Source organism: Schistocerca cancellata, chromosome 2 (assembly GCF_023864275.1).
Source record: "Schistocerca cancellata isolate TAMUIC-IGC-003103 chromosome 2, iqSchCanc2.1, whole genome shotgun sequence".
Taxonomy (NCBI): Eukaryota; Metazoa; Arthropoda; class Insecta; order Orthoptera; family Acrididae; genus Schistocerca; species Schistocerca cancellata.
Window position 1 is genome coordinate 667,732,127 of NC_064627.1, and position 20,506 is coordinate 667,752,632.

The 20,506-nt window shown below is 43.7% G+C and overlaps 1 protein-coding gene, 1 non-coding gene and 1 pseudogene across 4 annotated transcripts in view; 1 reads left to right on the forward strand and 2 right to left on the reverse strand.

The window, feature by feature from the left end:
* LOC126162380 (lysosomal acid glucosylceramidase-like) overlaps positions 1 to 20,506 on the forward strand; it is a 518,384-nt gene that overhangs the window by 94,111 nt on the left and 403,767 nt on the right. For 2 of the 3 annotated variants that reach the window (XM_049918849.1, XM_049918848.1), the window contains exons 7-8: positions 1,300 to 1,444; positions 6,369 to 6,451. The exons of the other annotated variant lie outside the window; for it this stretch is intronic. In XM_049918849.1, the coding sequence (XP_049774806.1) occupies positions 1,300 to 1,444; positions 6,369 to 6,451 (228 nt within the window). The remainder of the gene's footprint in view (positions 1 to 1,299; positions 1,445 to 6,368; positions 6,452 to 20,506) is intronic. 3 annotated transcript variants of the gene reach the window in all.
* Positions 11,712 to 11,786, reverse strand: Trnat-ugu (transfer RNA threonine (anticodon UGU)). Its single transcript has one exon. It is a non-coding gene; the product is annotated as a tRNA-Thr (tRNA).
* On the reverse strand, positions 12,086 to 12,258 carry LOC126163309 (U2 spliceosomal RNA; annotated as a pseudogene).

The window sequence follows — 20,506 nt, forward strand, 5'->3', positions numbered from 1 at the left end:
TTCATCAAGAGTAGTGACTGGCGTATTGTGAAGAGGCAGTTGCTCGGCCACCATTGACCAGACGTTTTGAATTGGTGAGAGATCTGGAAAATGTGCTGGCGAGGGCAGCAGTCGAACATTTTCTGTATCCAGAAAGGCCCGTACAGGACCTGCAACACATGGTCGTGCATTATCCTGCTGAAATGTAGGGTTTCGCAGGGGTCATAACACATCTGAAATGTAACGTCCACTGTTCAAAGGGCCGCCAATGCGAAGAAGAGGCTGATACTGTAAACAGAACCTAGATTCATTCGAAAAAATGACGCTTTGCCATTCGTGCACTCATGTTCGTCGTTGAGTACACCATCTCAGGCGCTTCTGTCTGTGATACAGCGTCAAGGGTAACCGCAGCCGTGGTCTCCGAGCTGATAGTCCATGCTGCTGCAAACGTCGTCGAACTGTTCGTGCAGATGGTTGTTATCTTGCAAACGTCCCCATCTGTTGACTCAGGGATCGAGACGTGGCTGCACGATGCGTTACAGCCATGCGGATAAGATGCCTGTCATCTCGACTGTTAGTGATACGAGGCCGTTGGGATCCAGCACGGCGTTCCGTATTACCCTCCTGAACCCACCGATTCCATATTCTGCTAACAGTCATTGGATCTCGACCAACGCGAGCAGGAATGTCGCGATACGATAAACCGCAATCGCGATAGGCTACAATCCGACCTTTATCAAAGTCGGAAACGTGATGGTACGCATTTCTCCTCCTTACACGAGGCATCACAACAACGAATTCCCCAGGCAAAGCCGGTCAACTGCTGTTTGTGTATGAGAAATCGGTTGGAAACTTTCCTCATGTCAGCAGGTTGTAGGTGTCGCCACCGGCGCCAACCTTGTGTGAATGCTCTGAAAAGCTAATCATTTGCATATCACAGCATCTTCTTCCTGTCAGTTAAATTTCGCGTGTGTAGTACGTCATCTTTGTGGTATAGCAATTTTAATTGCCATTAGTGTAGCATATGTCACTGCTTTTTAATTTATTTTCATTTTCCGTCGGATACTGTACCCCTCAGATGCCGCCTCGGCTTCTGGACTTTAACATCACCTCCATTGCCCGTTCGCCAGTCTTTACCATACAAGGCCATCTTGCAGCACAGCGGGCTTTTCCACTGCAGTAGTGAGCGAAGCAGAGAATGAGCAACTGTGTCGCTTGGGTCTTCCTGACGTTTCGCTCACTGCAGCTTCAACATCATTATTGTGTCACGATGGAAGGTGTGTTACGGGAGTGTGTCAGACACGTGCGCTTGGCCCGCAGATACTGGAGAGCAAGGCTGCAGAGCGCCTGGCCAGCGGCGTGGCGGTGCACTGGTACGGCGACAGCGAGACCGACCCCGCCGTGCTGGACGACCTGCACCGGAACCACAGCGGCCTCTTCATCCTCTACACGGAGGCCTGCTACGGTAAGTGGGCCTGCACTGCTGTATTGTCAGCGAACGCGCTACATCTCTCGTAGGCCTGCTTTCTCCTGGTAGTCGACATTCTAGATTTCGAAGTCTGGTTATCTCCGGAAATTTTCTGAAATTTGTGGCAAGTTCCTGTGGGATCAAACTCCACAGGTCGTCGGTCTCTAGACTTCATGATGATCAAGTCCCATACTCCTTGACAGAGCGTAGGGGACGATGCGGGAGACCCGCACCGCTGTACTAGGCAAGGTCCTAGCGGAGGTGGTTTGCCATTGCCTTCCTCCGACCGTAATGGGGATGAATGACGATGATGATGAAGACGACACAACACCCAGTAATCTCGAGGCAGGTGAAAATCCCTGACCCCGCCGGGAATCGAACCCGGGACCCCGAACTCGGGAAGCGAGAACACTACCGCGAGACCACTAGCTGTGGACGCTCTAGGCTTACACACTACTTAATCTAACATAGACTAACTTACGCTAAGGAAAACTCACACACCCATGCCCGAGGGAGGACTCGAACGTCCGACGGGGGCAGCCACACGAACCGTGGCAAGGCACCTGAGGCCTCTCGGCTACCCCGCGCGGCTCTAGTTATCTCCCTGTAGTATGCTAATCGTTCTATACTTGAAATAGCTTTCAAATGAACGTTTTCTTATAGGAAGGTCATCAAAAGTGCCGCAAACTGTAAGACTGAATTGAAGAAAAAATTAGTTTACACAATCCCTTTACAGGCCTTCAGTATAATCTCCACTTTTGCTTATGACAGCTTACCAACGTTTGGCAACTTCTTTATTCCGGATAGGGTATATTAACTGTAGAGCTCTCTGATTACTCAGATAATGTCTCTGAATGTGTCATCGGTTGTATCTAAACGTCTTCCACGGAGTTGTTCCTTGAATTCGAGAAACAAAGCAAAGTTTGATGGGCTCGTATCAGGATTGTGTGGTGAGTCGGAAAGTATTTTCCACCGGCATTTATCGAGCGCTTTTCGAACTGGTAGGTCTTGCATTATCGTGCAAAATGTGGACATCAGCTGCAAGCATGTAAGGCCCTCTTTGACGAATTTTCGGGCACAAAAGATGTTGGCCGGCTGAGTGGCCGAGCGGTTCTAGGCGCTACAGTCTGGAACCACGCGACCGCTACGGTCGCAGGTTCGAATCCTGCCTCGGGCATGGATGTGTGTGCTGTCCTTAGGTTAGTTAGGTTTAAGTAGTTCTAAGTTCTGGGGGACTGATGACCTCAGAAGTTAAGTCCCATAGTGCTCAGAGCCATTTGAACCATTTGCCAACAAAAGGTGTTGTAGAAACAGATTGTAGTACGTGCCTGTTACAGACGTCCCCAGGGGCACTCTATTTGTAACTGTTACTCCATTCATGTCATACGCAAATATCTTCATCAGTTTCACCTGTGATTGTTGCCGGTGGAATTCTTCGGACGTGGAGAGTCGGAACATTTACATTCAGTTCTGGTTCAAAATGTAGTATCCAGGTTCCATAAGAGCAACAGTCCTTTTCACAAACTGTTCGACAACGCTGAAGTAATTCTTCTGCAACCCGATTTGTGCTTTACACTCAGATCTTGGGGAACCCATCTGGCAGCAACTTTTCGCATCTTTAACTTTTCAGTTATGGGTCTGCAAACTGAAATGACAGACATTCTGGTCTCATTTGAAATTTGCTCATGTTTTTCGTCGATGCTGTCTCAAAATATCATTAACGATAACCTGAGAGGTATAGTCTGTTGCAACTGATGGCATTGCACTTGTTGGGTCGTCCTCAGTGTTCACCCGATGTCCACGAAAAACGAGCAGACCACCGTAGAAATGTTCTAAGATCCACTAAACTATTCCCACACACGTCTCTAAAACCGCTGTAAATTTCCGTTTGGTCCTTTCCACGTGGGAATTCGATTTTGATTTAGGAACGCTGCTCACTACGTGTAATCCGACCTAACTCGGTTTCGGCTGCCATTTTAAAACCAAATTATGCAGGATACATCAATGCAAAGCAGCAAACTCATATACGACGGTCACGCCTAAATTCTCGCTCACAATTGATATGAATTTTAGCATTGTCACGCCACCGTAACGGTCGCGCATGGGCAGTGTGCAGGACTTTTAAAATGATCCTCGTAGTCACAGGTACTGGCGTTTCTTAAACCGACGCCAAATAAACAGGTTCAAAAATATTTTCAACCACCCACATGTCTTGCATAGTTTCTTTTTGTCTGAAATCCCTCTGTCAATAGTTTTTTTGACAGCAAGAAATCGCTAAGAACATCCAGCTGTATAATGGATGTGAAAGTAAAGCTATATCATCAGTGTTTCTCAATCGAACATGCCTTGTCTTCAGTCATGAAGGAGATATCACGGCCTGTGTGCACTTTCCAGTAGGCCAACATGTCTCGAATGATCATTTGAAGCTCTGATCGCATTTTCACTTTACCATAAGAAGAATAGTCTTTACAGGACATTAACAACAAATCTCGGTACAACATAGCATCGTCAGTTGAACAGTCCACCGCTATTATGAGGCATAGAAAGCTAAAGGTCTGTCTTGTAGTGGTTACTCATAGTCAGCAACACCAGCTGGTAACCGCTACCCACAGATTACAGCCCACAAGTACCCGGAAGAGAATGCGACAGAACTGCACCTTTCCTTTTGAAGGAAACAACGAGAACGTAGATAGTACGTAACCATTTCCACGGTAACAGCATGGTCAATTTCGTCTGTTGTCATTCACTACGAACAACACTATAACTCTCCCTCCCGTCAACACCATGGTGCAAAAGGAAGGTGGGCGAGAAAACATCTGGAATGAAACCTGGATCAATTTCATAGTTGAAGACACGGGGTATCGTGACCAGTTCAGACGTATAGAAAGATAGACACAGTCTACGGCACTTTTTTATTTTGTTATACATCCAGTTTCGAACTTTTTTTAATTCATCCTAAGGACAATTAATTATGGAGTACTAAGAAGCGTAGGTCGACTTCTGACATCCACCTACACGGTGTTTTTCTTTCTATACCTGGATCTCTTGAAGGTTGCTTCTCGTTTCCAACAGAGTTTGCCTGGTGATCACCGTAAAAGAGTGACGATGCGGCCAGGTATAATTCCATGAGTCAGGTATCTGAGTCCCATGGGTCCAGTATGGAGGTAGGTCAGTCATGTTTTGGACCCTTATCATAAATGCAAGTCAAACATCTCTTACACCTGTCGAAACTAATTTGAGGTCTTGGCAATACCGCGACAGTATCCACCAACCTACTCCACCACCTACTGCAACATACTGCGTATCAGCGACCTCGGTAGTCATTAGACATCGTGAGAGAGCAGAATAGGGCGCTCTGCGGAACTCACGGACTTCGAACATGGTCAGATGATTGGGTGTCGCTTGGGTCATACGTCTGTAAGCGAGGTTTCCACACTCCTAAACATCCCTAGGTACACTGTTTCCGAGGTGATAGTGAAGTGGAAACGTGAAGAGACACGTATAGCACTAAAGCGTACAGGCCGACCTCGTCTGTTGACTGACAGAGACCGCCGACAGTGGAAGAGGGTCGAAATGCGTAATAGGCAGACATCTATCCAGACCATCACACAGGAATTCAAAACTGCATCAGGATCCACGGCAAAAACTATGATAGATAGGCGGGAGGCGAGAAAACTTGGATTTCATGGTCGAGCGGATACTTATAAACTACACAACACGCAGGTAAATGTCTAACGACGCCTCGCTTGGTGTAAGGAGCGTAAACATTGGACAATTAAACAGTGGATAAAAGTTGTATGGAGTGACGAATCACGGTACACAATGTGGCGATCCGATGGCAGGGTGTGGGTATGGCGAATGCCCGGTGAACGTCGTATGCCAGAATGTATAGTGCCAACAGTAAAATTCGGAGGCGGTGGTGTTGTCGTGTTTTTCATGGAGAGGGCTTGCACCCCGTGTTTTGCGTGGCACTATCACTGCACAGGCCTACATTGATGTTTTAAGCACCTTCTTGCTTCCCGCTGTGGTAGAGCGGTTCTGGGATGGCGATTGCATCTTTCAACACGACCGAACACCTGTTCATAATGCACGGCCTGTGGTGGAGTGGTTACACGACAATAAAATCCCTGGAATGGACTGGCCTGAACAGAGTCCTGACCCGAATCCTATTGAATACCTTTGAGATGTTTTGAAACGCCGGCTTCGTGCAAGGCTTCACCGACCGACATCGATACTTCTCCTCAGTGAAGAATGGGCTACCATTTTCCGAAAAAACCTTCCAGCACCTGATTGAACGCATGCCTGCGAGAGTGTAAGCTGTCATCAAGGCTAAGGGTGGGCCAACACCATATCGAATTGCAGCATTACCGATGGAGGGTGCCACGAACTTGTAAGTCTTTTTCAGTCAAGTGTCCGGATACTTTTGATCATATAGTGTAAGTACAAAACATCATTGATTTCAAAATGCTTAGGTACAATGTTTCGTTGTGAATCTAGTTATACGCTTTTAGTGCATAACATACGTAAACAACTTAACTAGCACGAGGAAGATGACAAAAATGAACACTATATCAACTAAAAAGAAAAAAACCCGCGTTATTGTGTGAATGCAGTTTCGGTTCATTAGATGATCAGAATTGCAATTCGCCAATTTACTTATTCGTCAATTTCCAGAGTGCTAACCCAGTCATAATCGATATAGTCCGAGGTCTCTGTGTTACAGCCTCTTCATTTCTGTATCGTGTGTGTCTGTATTTCATGATCCAGAGAAGTCATACACTAGAAAAGTTTTCAGTTATATCATCAGGGTAATTTACGTCTAACAACACATTAATGATTACGTGACATTAAGGAAGTGCCAGTTGTGCCAGTTGTTTGCCATACAATTCACATCCGCCGACCACGTGCTTTTGTGTTGCAGGTCCGTTCTTAGGCACTGGGTACCCAGCAGTGAGGCTGGGAATGTGGGAGCGAGCAGAGAACTACACCAGCGACATCATACAGGTAACTCACGCAGTCTGAGCGCGTTACACTCCTACATGTGCAGTGTAAGAAAGTACCATCCACCCAGCAAGCGAGGTATGAAAAATGTTTGCAGCAGTTGTAGGTGTTTTATGTAAACAACAGCCACTATGAATAAAAATACTGACACCATGTTAAAGAGTGATATTAGGTACATAGGGCCTAAATTTTTAAAAGATACAAAAAAGAATAGGCTACACTATTTTACGCAATATATAAATCAGTAGGAAAACGGCACTGATTTGTTTTCTAGGACGTCGTGGCCACAGAGAAATACCTACTGGTCAAGCACTGAGGAAAGACATGGCTGTGGCCTTATTACTAAAGCAACCATCATGGGATTCGCCTGAAGTACGGAAAATATAAGTGTAAATTGTTTGTTATGTAGATGCTGTCGAGTTCTTCTTCTGCTTTTTTAGGTGGTAATGTTAATGAATTTCAGTCTCTGTAGTAAGGCCTGAGATATGACTTCATTCGCCCATTCTTTTAGTCGCCACACACATATTTAAGCACCTCAGTGTTTCACTATGTAATTCTGTGGTATCTGCTGGGTGGTTTGTTTCTGCCTTCTCATCCAGAAGTGCCATCCCTTTGCCTTTAGCGGCCGCTATTCCGGCGGTAGTCTCCATACCTTTACTTCTCCTCAACTAAACGCAGCGCCTGGACACGTCACCAACGCAGTATTTGATATCAGCAGCAATTTCAGTGACTGTGTTTCACTATGTGTCCAGTGCTCTTTGTGTGAGAGACATACAATAATAAACTGACTTTAGTGCATTCTGACTAACCTTATTTAACACAGCAATACTGGGACAAAGCCAGTTCTGGCCCTTTTCGTTTGTGCTGATTGCATCTGTTCAGAGGCAAGCATACATTCAGGGTTAAATTATACCCCTCTCTGTAACCTATTGTTGTGCTGATTGATTTATGACCCCTTGGGGGTTGATTTCTGACCCCCTGAAGATAATCCATTCTTCTGAGAAACCAATTCCCTCCCCCTTCCCCAGCTCTCTGAGAAATCCTCAACCCCACCCTCCCTCTCAGCAATACGAGCACATTTTGATAGCAAATTAACTGACTAATTAATTAAATTGATCTCTTAATTACCCCTCTGGAAAATCCCCTCTCCTCCCCTACTTTCCCTCCCCTCCCTCATCTGGAAACTGATGGGAAAAAGACAGTCTGTACTGGAGGGGAGGAACCTCACAACATGACATTCAATTCGATATCAATAATACATTGTTCAATTCAATTTGCTTATTACTTATTTAATCAGTTTCAGGGGACAGGGCTCCCCACTTGGGTAGAGCACACGCCAGCACCCTCCACCACCACCACCTAAAGAGAAGGCCGCGGCGCGCTCTCGTGACGTCACGCAAAGCGGGCCAGGGTTGGATTGGCGCTGCGCTTAAAGAATCGAGACGCACGGCCTGCAAATCTTTGTCAAACGGTTTTACAGAACCTATTCCGTAAAAAATAATTAATTTCTGAAATACTTTTAGCTTTATATGGCAGCTTCATGATGAAGTGCCAATCATTTCGATAATGGTCATAACTATTGTGGTATTTCACAGATGAGTATCAAATTTGAGAACGTTGCCATCAAAAATAGAGGTCGCTATGAATTTGTGTTTGATGCATATTACACATTCTATTGCTGAGTATGAAATACAGATGAGGTTTTGAAATTTTCGTAAAACTTTGGATCAATATCTGCTTCCAATCTCGAAAAAATTGAGCATCTGCAGCAACTTCACTTCCGATCGTAACGCGCGGGAATGAAATATTCGTAACGCCTGTCATATCTCGTAAACCGCTGGAGATAACGAAACGAGATCTTGGCAAATGATACCACGCAAAGAGGAGAGTACTTTGCCGAATGGTTAAAATAAGTAACTTTATCAATCGCGATATAGCAGAAACTATAGTTAATAATTCTTTTTTACCGGTAATGTAATTGCATAAGACTTATCAATAGCCAGTGAAAACGTACGAGTGCGGGATGTAAATAATATTGCGATATACATGATAAAATAAGGTACATTTGTGAAAAATGCACTGTGATAAAGTACATTCTTTCTGGACCAGACAACTATTATTTACACTCACTTGAAAAATTCTGCACTAATACAGTGTATAATATTAAATTCCTCTGCCTTCAGTATCCTAAATAAATATTGTGTAGCTGTCTATAGAGCTTCCTCAGGAAAGCTGAGTACATTCCCCAAGCAAACAATCACTTTCAACTCACCTCACAAAAACAATTATGCGTTGTTATTGTGATGTAAATTTTCTGTCCTGTAAAAATATGGCAGATTTTGAGCATAAGTCAACAGTGAAAATCTACAAACCTTCAGCAGACATTTGTAGCAGTTGGAATGAGACAATGTGTCAAGCTAAAAACGTCAATAATAAATTTAACCTATTTCTAGATTAATTTGTTCCATTGTTTGACACATCGAAAAATAACACAGATATGCTTCATACAGAGAACTCGCTTTTTAAACATGAAAACAGCAGTTTCAACATTCGTTAGCACTCATGATAACTAATGCGAGAGTGAAATACAACACCCACTCACAAATAGAGAATAAAACGTATCGGTAATGCGTAACAAAATACGAACTGCAGAGAAATTTAAACACGAATAAAAAGTAACACGAGCCACAAATTTATATTTCGTTTTCAAAATCAAAATAAAGCCACTTGATAACGAATACTAGGCCTACTTACTGCGAACTTTTGCTCACAATTTTAGTCTAATGTATCCAAAATGCAAGATATTCCACCAGAAAAAATAACAATTGTACTAGGTATATAGTTTTTACATACCTTCGTGTGCTCAGTGGGTTGGAAATTGTCCCGATGAATCGCTGAAAGACATTTCCAACGCAGATTCACATCTTCCGGAAAGGAAAACAACATTACTTTCGGTCGAGTTCCGTAATTCCCACGACACCTTGGCACACAGCACTTGTAAACCATGTTCACAGTAGCTTCACTAAAGGCAAACACTGTAATCGCTAGTTTTGAGCACGAATATAGCACTCGAACCAACAAACGTGTAGATAAACAAACGCTTTGAAACACAACATGGTGGCCCGCTTGGAGTGACGTCACGACCTGCTATGAATTTCGCGCCGCGGCCTTGTCTCTAGGTGGTGGTGCCTCCACCCCCACTTCCCATGATGTAATAACCGCAAACACCTAGGAATGGAATGAAGTGCTATATTAGCCGCAGTGTTGGGTCACCCACCTGTGTGTCTGTCGTCCAGGAGCTGATTACGGTGGTCACCTCTGTTTGTGTAGGGAGAAATAGAAATTTCATTGAAAGTCTCACTGAGATGAAAAAAATCCTGGTTACTGCTCCAACTTACGAATCAAATCCTGGTACCCTCGCCCTCGCTTCCTCACACCCGGTGGGATGTCATTGATATCAAATTGATTGACTGATTAATTAAATTTATCATGAGAGTCCCTCTGGATGGTGACTAATTTTTTATGCAGTGGGTGGTAACTGTCATCAAATAGCTGAACATTTTCAGCGCTAAACATAGTGTCTGTTAGTTGCCTTATCAAGCTGGTGGCATTAAGTCACTTAGAATCCTGGTATACTGCTCCAGCAGTTCAGTTCTTCCCAATGAAGTGATTACGTTATCAAAGTGAACAATTTGCATGATAGTTCCGGTCTGCCGCATTTACAGAAAGATCCGACTGCAATATCCAATGAACAAGGTTAAAGAAGCTGTAGATGTTTTACACTCTTATCCACACCTCCAGCCCCATCCCTGCCACTGCCACTGTCCTGTATCTCTTAGTCGCCAAAATCAAATGGATTCAAATGCAATATAGCGAAGACTACTCTGATGAAAGGGGGGTCGAGACTAAAGCTATATACTGCTCCTTGTTGGCATTGTGGTCACACATATTACACTCTCTCATATGTGACACGTGAAGCGCCTGAAATGAGAAAATTGGGGGCTAATATGAAGATTTTTATCGAGATACAATCAGTAGAAGTTCCGTCTTTTTGTTTCCTGTTTAAATACGAGACAACATTCTTCCATGAGTTTTGTGTGCCTATAAATGGATGGAGGGACATGTTAATAGGTAGTCTAAATTTCCATCTATCTATATGCTTACTTTGCAAGCCATTGTGTGGTGTGTGGCGGTGGTGTCCTGTACCACTACTAGTCATTCCCTTTCCTGTTCCACTCGCAAATGCAGCGATCGAGAAAGGACTGACCATATCCCTCCATATGAGTGCTAATTTCCCATATCTTATCTTCTTGGTCCTTACGCTCAATCAATGTTGGCGGCAGCGGAATCCTTCTGCAGACAGCTTCAAATGTCGATTCTTTAAGTTTTCTCGATAGTGTTCCTCAAGAAGAACATTACCTTCCCTCTAGCGATTCTCGTTTGAGTTCTCGAAGCATCCAGCCAGTAATTTGGCGGGAGCCAATAGGCATGCTTCTACAGAGCTACATTCTGAGGGAAATCCAAGTCTGCAGGCTCATACACGTTTAGTGGTGGCGGCAGTAGCTGCTTGAACATGAAGGTTGTTGACCGTGGCAGACGGGGCTGGAGGCATTGTGAGAGTGGAGAAGAGAGTAAACGTCCTACTGCCCCCCCTCCCCCCCTCCTCCCATAGACCAACAGGTCTCAACAGGATTAGTTTGGGAGCAATACACTAGAATTCTAAGTGACTTACTTTCAGCAGCTTGGTAAGGCAACTAACAGACACAACATGATTAGCGTTGAATATCTTCAGCTATTTGACGATGGTTACCCCCAATTTTCGTATCAGAAGAAGTGACAGCCTAGCTTATGGGAAGCCCTCAGGGACGTCACAGAAGAGTCTTTAAAGGTTACCTGGCGAGTGTAATCCGACTGCATCAAAAAAATACTCACTGTGCAGAGGGACTCTCGTTAATTAATTAGTGAATCAGTTTGATATAAAGGACGTGCCGCTGGGAGAGTGGAGGCGAGAGCAAGAGTACCAGGATATGATTCACGAGTCAGAGTAGTGATCAGGTGTTTTTTCGTTGCAGTGAAATCTTTTCACGAAACTTCAATTTCCCACTTACACAGGGAGAGATGACCATTGTAATCAGCTATATTACCAAATTTATAAAGTGGTACACAGTGTTAACCTGATATATACAATTAAATTAGAATTATATTAATACCGTCAGCTGCGCACGGGCGTTGATATAGATCAACGGGGACAGGAGAAAATGGGTGCCTCGACCGGGACTCGAACCCGGGATCTCCTGCTTACATGGCAGACGCTCTATCCATCTGAGCCACCGAGGGCACAGGTGATAGTGCAACTGCACGGACTATTTCGCGCACGCCTCCCGCGAGACTCACATTCTCATCCTGTATGTCCACACACTACATTCGTAGTGTCCCACCCCAACACACTCATTACTCGTGGAAGACATTCTTCCAAGTCCTGTACGAGTTCAGGGAATGTGTGTGCATCCGCACAGAAGCAGAAGTTCATGGCCGGTATCGCCAGAACTATATACTTATGTGGATATGATATATACAATTCCCGTGTGCTGCTGCCTTAAAAGTCTTCTTAGGTGATGAGGCATTTGGATACTTTATGATAGTTTGAATGTGAGGGGGCATTCTGTGACAGAGATAGAACACGCTCTTAGCACTGCGTCATGGGTCAAAGATTAGTTCAATATCCTAGTCCTGTGATGCAGGACGTAACAGATATTAAAATGATAAGAAAAGATTCTTTTTTACCTGATGAGAGAATACTTAGATGAAATATAAACTACGCCATTCTGATGTGCAGGATTTTCACAAGTAACGATACTTTAGCTATGTGAAAATGCGTGTATGTTCTGACTGCATCTGTCATCTAAAATAACTCACATACAGGGTGGGTCACCTAACGTTACCGCTGGATGTATTTCGTAAACCACATCAAATACTGACGAACCGATTCCACAGACCTAACGTGAGGAGAGGTGCTACTGTAATTGTTTAATACAAACCATACACAAATGCACGGAAGTATGTTTTTTAACACAAACCTACGTTTTTTTAAATGGAACCCCGTTAGTTTTGTTAGCACATCTGAACATATAAACAAATAGGTAATCAGTGCCGTTTGTTGCATTGTAAAATGTTAATTACATCCGGAGATATTGTAACCTAAAGTTGACGCTTGAAACCTCCAACGTTCAGTTGCGTGTTGTAACAAACAAGGGTCACGGTCGGCGAGCAGCATCTGCAGGGACATGTTTACGGTGACGACCGTGTTTACGAGTGTGGCTGTAGTGCACTGTTGTGGTTTGGTCTAGCTGTCGCAGTGTCCGCATGTAGCGCTTGCTGCTATTGTTATTCTGCGTTCGTCTCCGCACGCAGACCAACTGTAGTACACCGTGTTACCAGACGTCTGTGATAGTGTAGTGTTGTAGGAACTGTGACCATGGTGTATTCGAACTCTGAAAAGGCGGAGATGATACTCATCTATGGCGTGTGTCGACGAAATGCAACTGAAGCCTGCAGGGTGTATGCAGAACGGTACCCGGACAGAGAGCATCTTACGTGCTGCACATTGCAAAACATCTACCGCCAACTGTATGCAACAAGTATGGTCGTAGCACGCAAACTGGTCTGGTCCGTAACAGGAGAAGCGGGTGCAGTTGGTGTGTTAGCTGCTGTTGCCATGAACTCACACATGAGTACACGTGACATTGCGAGAGCCGGTGGACTGAGTCAAAGTAGTGTCATGCGCATACTGCATCGTCACCGCTTTCACTCTTTTCATGTGTCGCTACATCAGCAATTACATGGTGATGACTTTAATCATCGAGTGCAATTCTGTCAATGGGCATTAACAGAGAATGCGTTGCAGTTCTACCTGTTTACCGATGAAGAGGGTTTCACAAACCACGGGGCAGTGAATCTACGAAACATGCATTACTGGTCCGTGGACAATCCTCGCTGTCTCAGACAGGTAGAGCGACAGCGACCGTGGACTGTAAATGTATGGTGCGGAATCATTGGCGACCACCTCATTGGTCCTCACTTCATTGCAGGGGCCCAAACAGCTGCAACATACATCGCGTTTCTACAGAATGATCTGCCAACGTTGCTCGAAAATGTCCCACTGGAAACGCGTCGACGTATGTGGTATCAGCATGATGTGCACCTGCACATTCCGTAATTAACACTAGGCTGACCCTTGACAGGATGCTCGACGGGCGTTCGTAGGACGTGGAGGACGCATAAATTGGCCAGCCCGTTCTCCTGATCTTACACCTCTGGACTTCTTTCTGTGGGGTACGTTAAAGGAGAATGTGTACCATGATGTGCCTACAACCCCAGAGGATATGAAACAACGTGTTGTGGCAGCCTGCGGCGACATTACACCAGATGTACTGCGACGTGTACGACATTCATTACGCCAGAGATTGCAATTTTGTGCAGCAAATGATGGCCACCACATTGAACATCTATTGGCCTGACATGTCGGGACACACTCTATTCCACTCCGTAATTGAAAACGGAAACCACGTGTGTACGTGTACCTCACCCCTTATGGTAATGTACATGTGCGTCAGTGAAAAAGACCAATAAAAAGGTGTTAGCATGTGGACGTAATGTGCTGTACCAGTCTCTTCTGTACCTAAGGTCCATCACAGTTCCCTTTGGATCCCTACGTAATTCGGTGCTCTCCGATACACACGATCGAACAGCGGAGGAGTGGTACTCAAGCGTCAACTTTAGGTTACAATATCTCCGGATGTAATTAACATTTTACAATGCAACAAACGGCACTGATTACGTATTTGTTTATATGTTCAGATTGGCTAACAAAACTAACGGGGTTCCATTTAAAAAAACGTAGGTTTGTGTTAAAAAACATACTTCCGTGCTTTTTTTAATGGTTTGTATTAACCAATTACATTAGCCCCTCTCCTCACGTTCGGTCTGTGGAATCGATTCGTCAGTATTTGATGTGGTTTACGAAATATATCCAGCGGTAATGTTAGGTGACTCACCCTGTATAAGTGCGGAATCTACATTTCCAATGAGGTGAGGTGTATGGACAACAAAATTCCCATTTCTGGTTGGGTAAAGTGGATATTTTAAACTGGGGAGACTCTATGTCGGGTGTGAAATTGCAATTAGAACTATATTTCCAAGCCACACCTGCTTGTCTCAGAGTGTGATGCAGCCAGTGGCATGAGTGGACACAAGGCTTTGGCTGGCCGGGAACTGTGGCTTAGTTCATGTGACCAGTTGGCACAAAGAATGCTCAGACCTGTCAGCTCTTGCCCGCAGGCCTGGTGATGGCAGTCACGATTCCCTCTGAATGCCTGAATAGCAAAGTAACAAGTATGCTGGCTGAGCCGTGACAGAAGCAAACGTGTGTGTGCATGAGAAGATTCAGTATGGTGAGTGTTTGCACTTAACGATTGTTCCTCCATCTAAAGTTATCAGTTGACTGCCATGCAGTCACAGTGACAGTGTCTTCAGCTTCTGAGCGTCTGGTATAGCTGGAGATGTTCACATAACTGACGGCGTGACCAATGCAGGTGGTTGTCTCTAGTCTTCTTCTGGCTTGCATGGCTGTGGCTCCCTCGCAGTCAGCAGATGGCGCACTTTACTATCATGAGTGCATGTGGGGGGAAGTTTTTTTGCCAGATATTTTCAGCAAAAGGTGTAAACATTGTGATGGAAGAGGGTCCTTGTGTTCCCAAACATCAGTACATACAAAACCTTGGATACATTTAGCGCTACGATTTACTTATGGCAGTAATTTAATTACTTTACTTACAAAATGTTTGTGTTTAGTTGTTAAATGTTGAAAATATATTTGATTGCATAGAAGAATGATTGTAAGGCGGTGGTGAGTGTTTTAAATGATCTGTTTGGTTCCTGTCAATTTTTAAAAAGTTAGTTTGATAGGGGGGTGCAAATGGGCTATTCCTCGCCATTTTTGATATCGCAGTAGCGCCAGCTCTCCATTTGTCCCCGTTCTAGCCAATAAGAACACGGTATTTTGCGTGTTTGGACATGTTGGTTCATGCATGTGTACACACAAACAGGAAATAGCCACTTGAGAGAGACAGAGATAGGAATTGAGTCTGCAATTTCCCGATCAAAGGAATGCTGCCACCTGATGATTTGTTTGGGGGCTTCGAGATCAAATGGCGGTCTGTTGGGCAGGTAGGCATATCCCCTTGGTCTACAGGTTTGAGGCGCAAATGTTACAACAGGAAGTAGCCACTTGAGGGAGAGTATTGAATATCAAAGGACACCGACTTCTGGTCCGTGGTCAGTAGTCTTTAGTATCATGATCTGTAATTAGAGCATTGGGCGGTTTTCAACCTCTGTGGTGTGCTGATACGCCCTTTCTGGTGCAGCGGCGCCCTGATGACAGACACACACGTGAGTGACCCAAAATGGTGGCTAAAGTATCACACTTGTTTCCATTCATCGGTGATTGGAGGTATTACATCATGGAAGTGGAGGCAGAGGGTGCAGACATGAGCTCTGCCCATGGGGGAGAGCCTTTTCTTCCGCAAACTGATTAAATAAAGAATATTCAAATTGAACTGAACAATAAATTATTGACATTGGTTTGAATTTTATGTCGTGAGATCCTTCCTCTCCAGCACAGACTGAGCCTCCTTCCTGACAATTTCCAGATGGGGAGGAGAGGGGAGAAGTGGGGAGGGGGCTGTGGGGAGGGTTGGGGAATTTCCCAGAGGGGAGGGGGTAATTAATTGATCAATTTAATTAATTAGCCAATTAATTTGATATCAAAAGTGTGCTCTTATCAGCAAGGACAAGAGTGGGATTGAGGATTTCCCTGATATGTGGGGGAGAGGGAGGGTTGTGGGTTTCTCAGAAAGAGTCCTAAATCAGTTATCATAATAGTCTATTAAGGGGAGGGCTGTAATTTGCCTCTTAATGTATGTTTACTCCTGAATGTATGCAACTCACACAAAAAATGCATCAGAACAGGCTTTGTCCCAACACTTACTGTATCTGCGTGTTCTGTTTAACAGCACTGTAATGTTTGAGATAACTGCCACCATTAAGGTGTGCAATGGAGAGTAGGTTGAGATAGAATCTGTGAACAGTTCCGGTTGACAGTAGTGTATCCCATGTGTTACATTGCTACAATGAGTGCTATTATTAGTGATCTGGGTTATTCACAATGAGCAACACAAATATTGATCAACAGGAATAAAGAAGCAAATAATTATCGACTTCTTATATTGCTTCAGAATCGAATGAGATGAGTTATTAAGCAGCTTTGTAATGAGAGATGGAACATTTATTGATCTGCAAATGAATAGAAGAGTTGGTTGTTGGAATTATGTCACAAAATGTTGTCATTAGAATAAATGAATAAATAAATAAGTATTCCAAACTGACGAGCAATATTCAAGTAAGAATAAGACATAAAAGAGAACTTGAATGAGAGTTGGAAGCTAAGAGAAGAGGAAGTATTTGAACAGCTCTGTCAGTAGAGCACTTTCCCACCAAAGGCAAAGGTCCCAGGATCGAACGCTGGTCTGGCATACAATTTTAATCTGGCAGAAAGCTGCAATAAATAAGTAACTAAATACTGTGCAGAAAAAGCGAAGAAAAGTAATCTTTTGGGATTAAAAGCATGTGGCTTTCATGCATCTTGTAGGAAAGAGACTGATTTGGGCGTAATGAATGAGCACTCTGAAGGAACCTTAGGCACGTTCTCCCTTAGTTCATTTATTCAAATCCTGGAACTTTTGCATGACAGTGCAAGACCCAGATTGCCCAAGAAACTGCTAAGACTGCGAAACTGGAACGGTTTGCCTAACCTGCCATATATTCCCTGTCCAGTACCATCGGAAAATAACCTAGTACTATCCCTACAATTCTGAGATACGAAGTTATTACTGCAAATCGTGTATAATCGATAAATTGCCTTACTTTTGATTGTTTATTCTGTAAAATAAGAACTGTTTACTACTGTTTATGACCCTACAAATATCATTTTTACTTTATATTTGCTCAACGTTTTTATTTTTACATTATCCAATCTGACTGCAAAAGGAAATGTCTATGAATGAATATGCCACAAGCAATATCTATTCTTCAGTACTGAACACCATAGTTTTTATGTTAAAGTGTGTCTTGATCTTTCTTCTATACTTGAAGGTATTGCTTCCAGAGCATACCAATAATTTGCTTTACTTTACACTCATCAAAGCCGCGAACTGTGGCTGACTGCGTGCACCATCGGTAGCGTCGTCGTAAATTTTAATTGCACTAATTTTTGTGGGAAGATGATTAAATTAAGGAAGAAACCATCGGTTAGCCTTTTCAGGAGTTGTAAATTACTGTTCTGCTTCTGTGCACCATTAACATACAAAACATGTACCGATTGCACAACCTTGATCAATCACGTTAAACATTTCGTTGAACACTGAAGTAATGTCCATACTTCTACTTTATTTTAGTTGCAGTACTCTTGTATTTCTTTCTCCCTTGACATACTATGCTAGTTATTAATTTTATCAATTCTCTGCACATATTCCACGACACACAAATAAGACTCTGTCCTCTCACTACTACAATCCTACTCACACTGACATAGGCTTCCTTCAGCAGGGTGCCTCTGCCTGTGGTTCACTCCATCATAGCATGGCAGCACACAGCAACTGACAGCAACAAAACGTGTGCCTTTCATGTGATCGTCAGATGAGCACACCACTCATCTGAGCAATTACTGTTCTTTATGGTATTTTTGTAATGAAACAGCTACATGAAAGGGGCATTGAGTTCATGGGCAAATTCTGGTATTCACGTATAACGATTTTTAATCATCTGTGGATTAACAGAAATGTGAGGTGACATTTAAGGTGTTTGAGGATAAGGTAACTGTACAATCTATGGGAACATCATTATTGTCACCGCTTTGAGGATGTGGAGCCTGTTCCCTAGCAATAGGAACAGAGGCAGTTATTCTTATCACATAGACATTAACACCTTTTTACGTAGGCTGAAAGATGGAGATTATACTGAAAAGATACCATTAGTTTATGAAGCTGTGTGCTGTCTCCATTGATTCCATTTGTCTTTTTTTTTAAAAAATAGAAGAGGAATAAAATTAAGTGTTATCCTCGTAGATAAAGAAAAAGAGCTGTTTTTTGTGCCTCAAAAATAGCTGATAAATTTCAGATCAGTTGAATTCAAGGCACCGGACCACAGGTCACACTTGTCTCCAATAAGGGCACCAGAAGTGATACAGGAAACTACTGTAGAATATCACGAACATCCACTTGTTGAAATTTAGAACATATTTTGAACTCAAATGTGATGACTCCCTCCATGCCAATAAACATGGATTCTTGAGACATCAGTCACGTGAAACCCAATTCTTTTTGATCAAGGCAAAAAGATAGATGCAATATTTCGCGACTTCCAAAACACATTTGACTCAGTACTACATCAACGCTTATTAATAAAATTTGACTCTGTGGGGTATCATATGAAATGTTTGGCTGGATTGAGACCTTATTGGCACAGGGGACGCCACCTATTACCTAGGATAAAGAGTCTTTGACAGATATAGGAATAACTTCAGGCATGTCATCAGGAAATTCTGTTGATGTTCATGTTGCATATTAAAGATCTGGCAGACAACATTAATCTTTGACCTCAGTCTTCTTGTAGATGATGCAGTGGCCTGTAATGAAGCCCTACTTGTATCTGAAAAAAGTTTTCAGACCCTTGTAAAATTTCTGAGTGGTTCAAGGGTTGGCAACTTTCTTTGAATGTTCACAAAAGTAAAACTGTGCACTTCGCAAAACGAAACAAATCTTGGTGTTTATGATTACAAAATCAATAAGTCACAATTATAATCATTCAACTGATCCAAATACCTGGGTGTGCGAATCTGTGGGGATATGAAATGCAATGACCACACAAGATCAGTCGTAGGAAAAGCAAGCGGTACACTTCAGTTTACTTGTAGACCAGACCAGTGGGAAATTGCAGTCAGCTGTTTGTGACTTTCAGATTGTATGATGATGGTTCATGAAACTGTTTTGTTCTTGATGTTTCGTTCAGGGCTAGTCCTGGATCCCCAGAGGTGCTCCTGATTCTACTGTGACTTGAAATCGGGCGAAAAACCTAAGTAGAATCAGGAGTACCTCTGACGATGTCACCGCAGCTCTGGACAAAATGCTGGGAACAAAACAGTTTCGTGGATCATGACTACACAAACGGGAAGTGATCAGCAACTAAGAAAGTCAATCATGAAGGCCTTCTTTTGTGGCCAAGATGCAAAGGAGAATGCTTGCGAAATACACTACTGGCCATTTAAATTGCTACACCACGAAGATTACGTGCTACAGACGTGAAATTTACCCGACAGGAAGAAGATGCTGTGATATGCGAATGATAAGCTTTCCAGAGCATTCACAAAAGGTTGGCGCCGGTGGCGACACCTACAACCTGCTGACGTGAGGAAAGTTTCCAACGGATTTCTCATAAACAATAGTTGACCGGCTTTGCCTGGTGAAACGTTGTTGTGATGCCTCGTGTAAGGAGGAGAAATGCGTACCATCACGTTTCCGACTTTGATAAACGTCGGATTGTAGTCTATCGCGATTGCGGTTTATCGTATCGCGACATTGGACATAGCTGCTCGCATTGGTCGAGATCCAATGACTGTTAGCAGAATATGGAATCGGTGGGTTCAGGAGGGTGATACTGAACGCCGTGCTGGATCCCAACGGCCTCGTATCACTAGCAGTCGAGATGACAGGCATCTTATGCGCATGGCTGTAACTGATCGTGCAGTCACGTCTTGATCCCTGAGTCAACAGATGGCGACGTTTGCAAGACAACAACCATCTGCACGAACAGTTCGACGACGTGAAGCATGGACTATCAGCTCGGAGACCATGTCTGCAGTTACCCTTGACGCTGCATCACAGACAGGAGCGCCTGAGATGGTGTATTCAAAGACGAACCTGGGTGCACGAATGGCAAAACGTCATT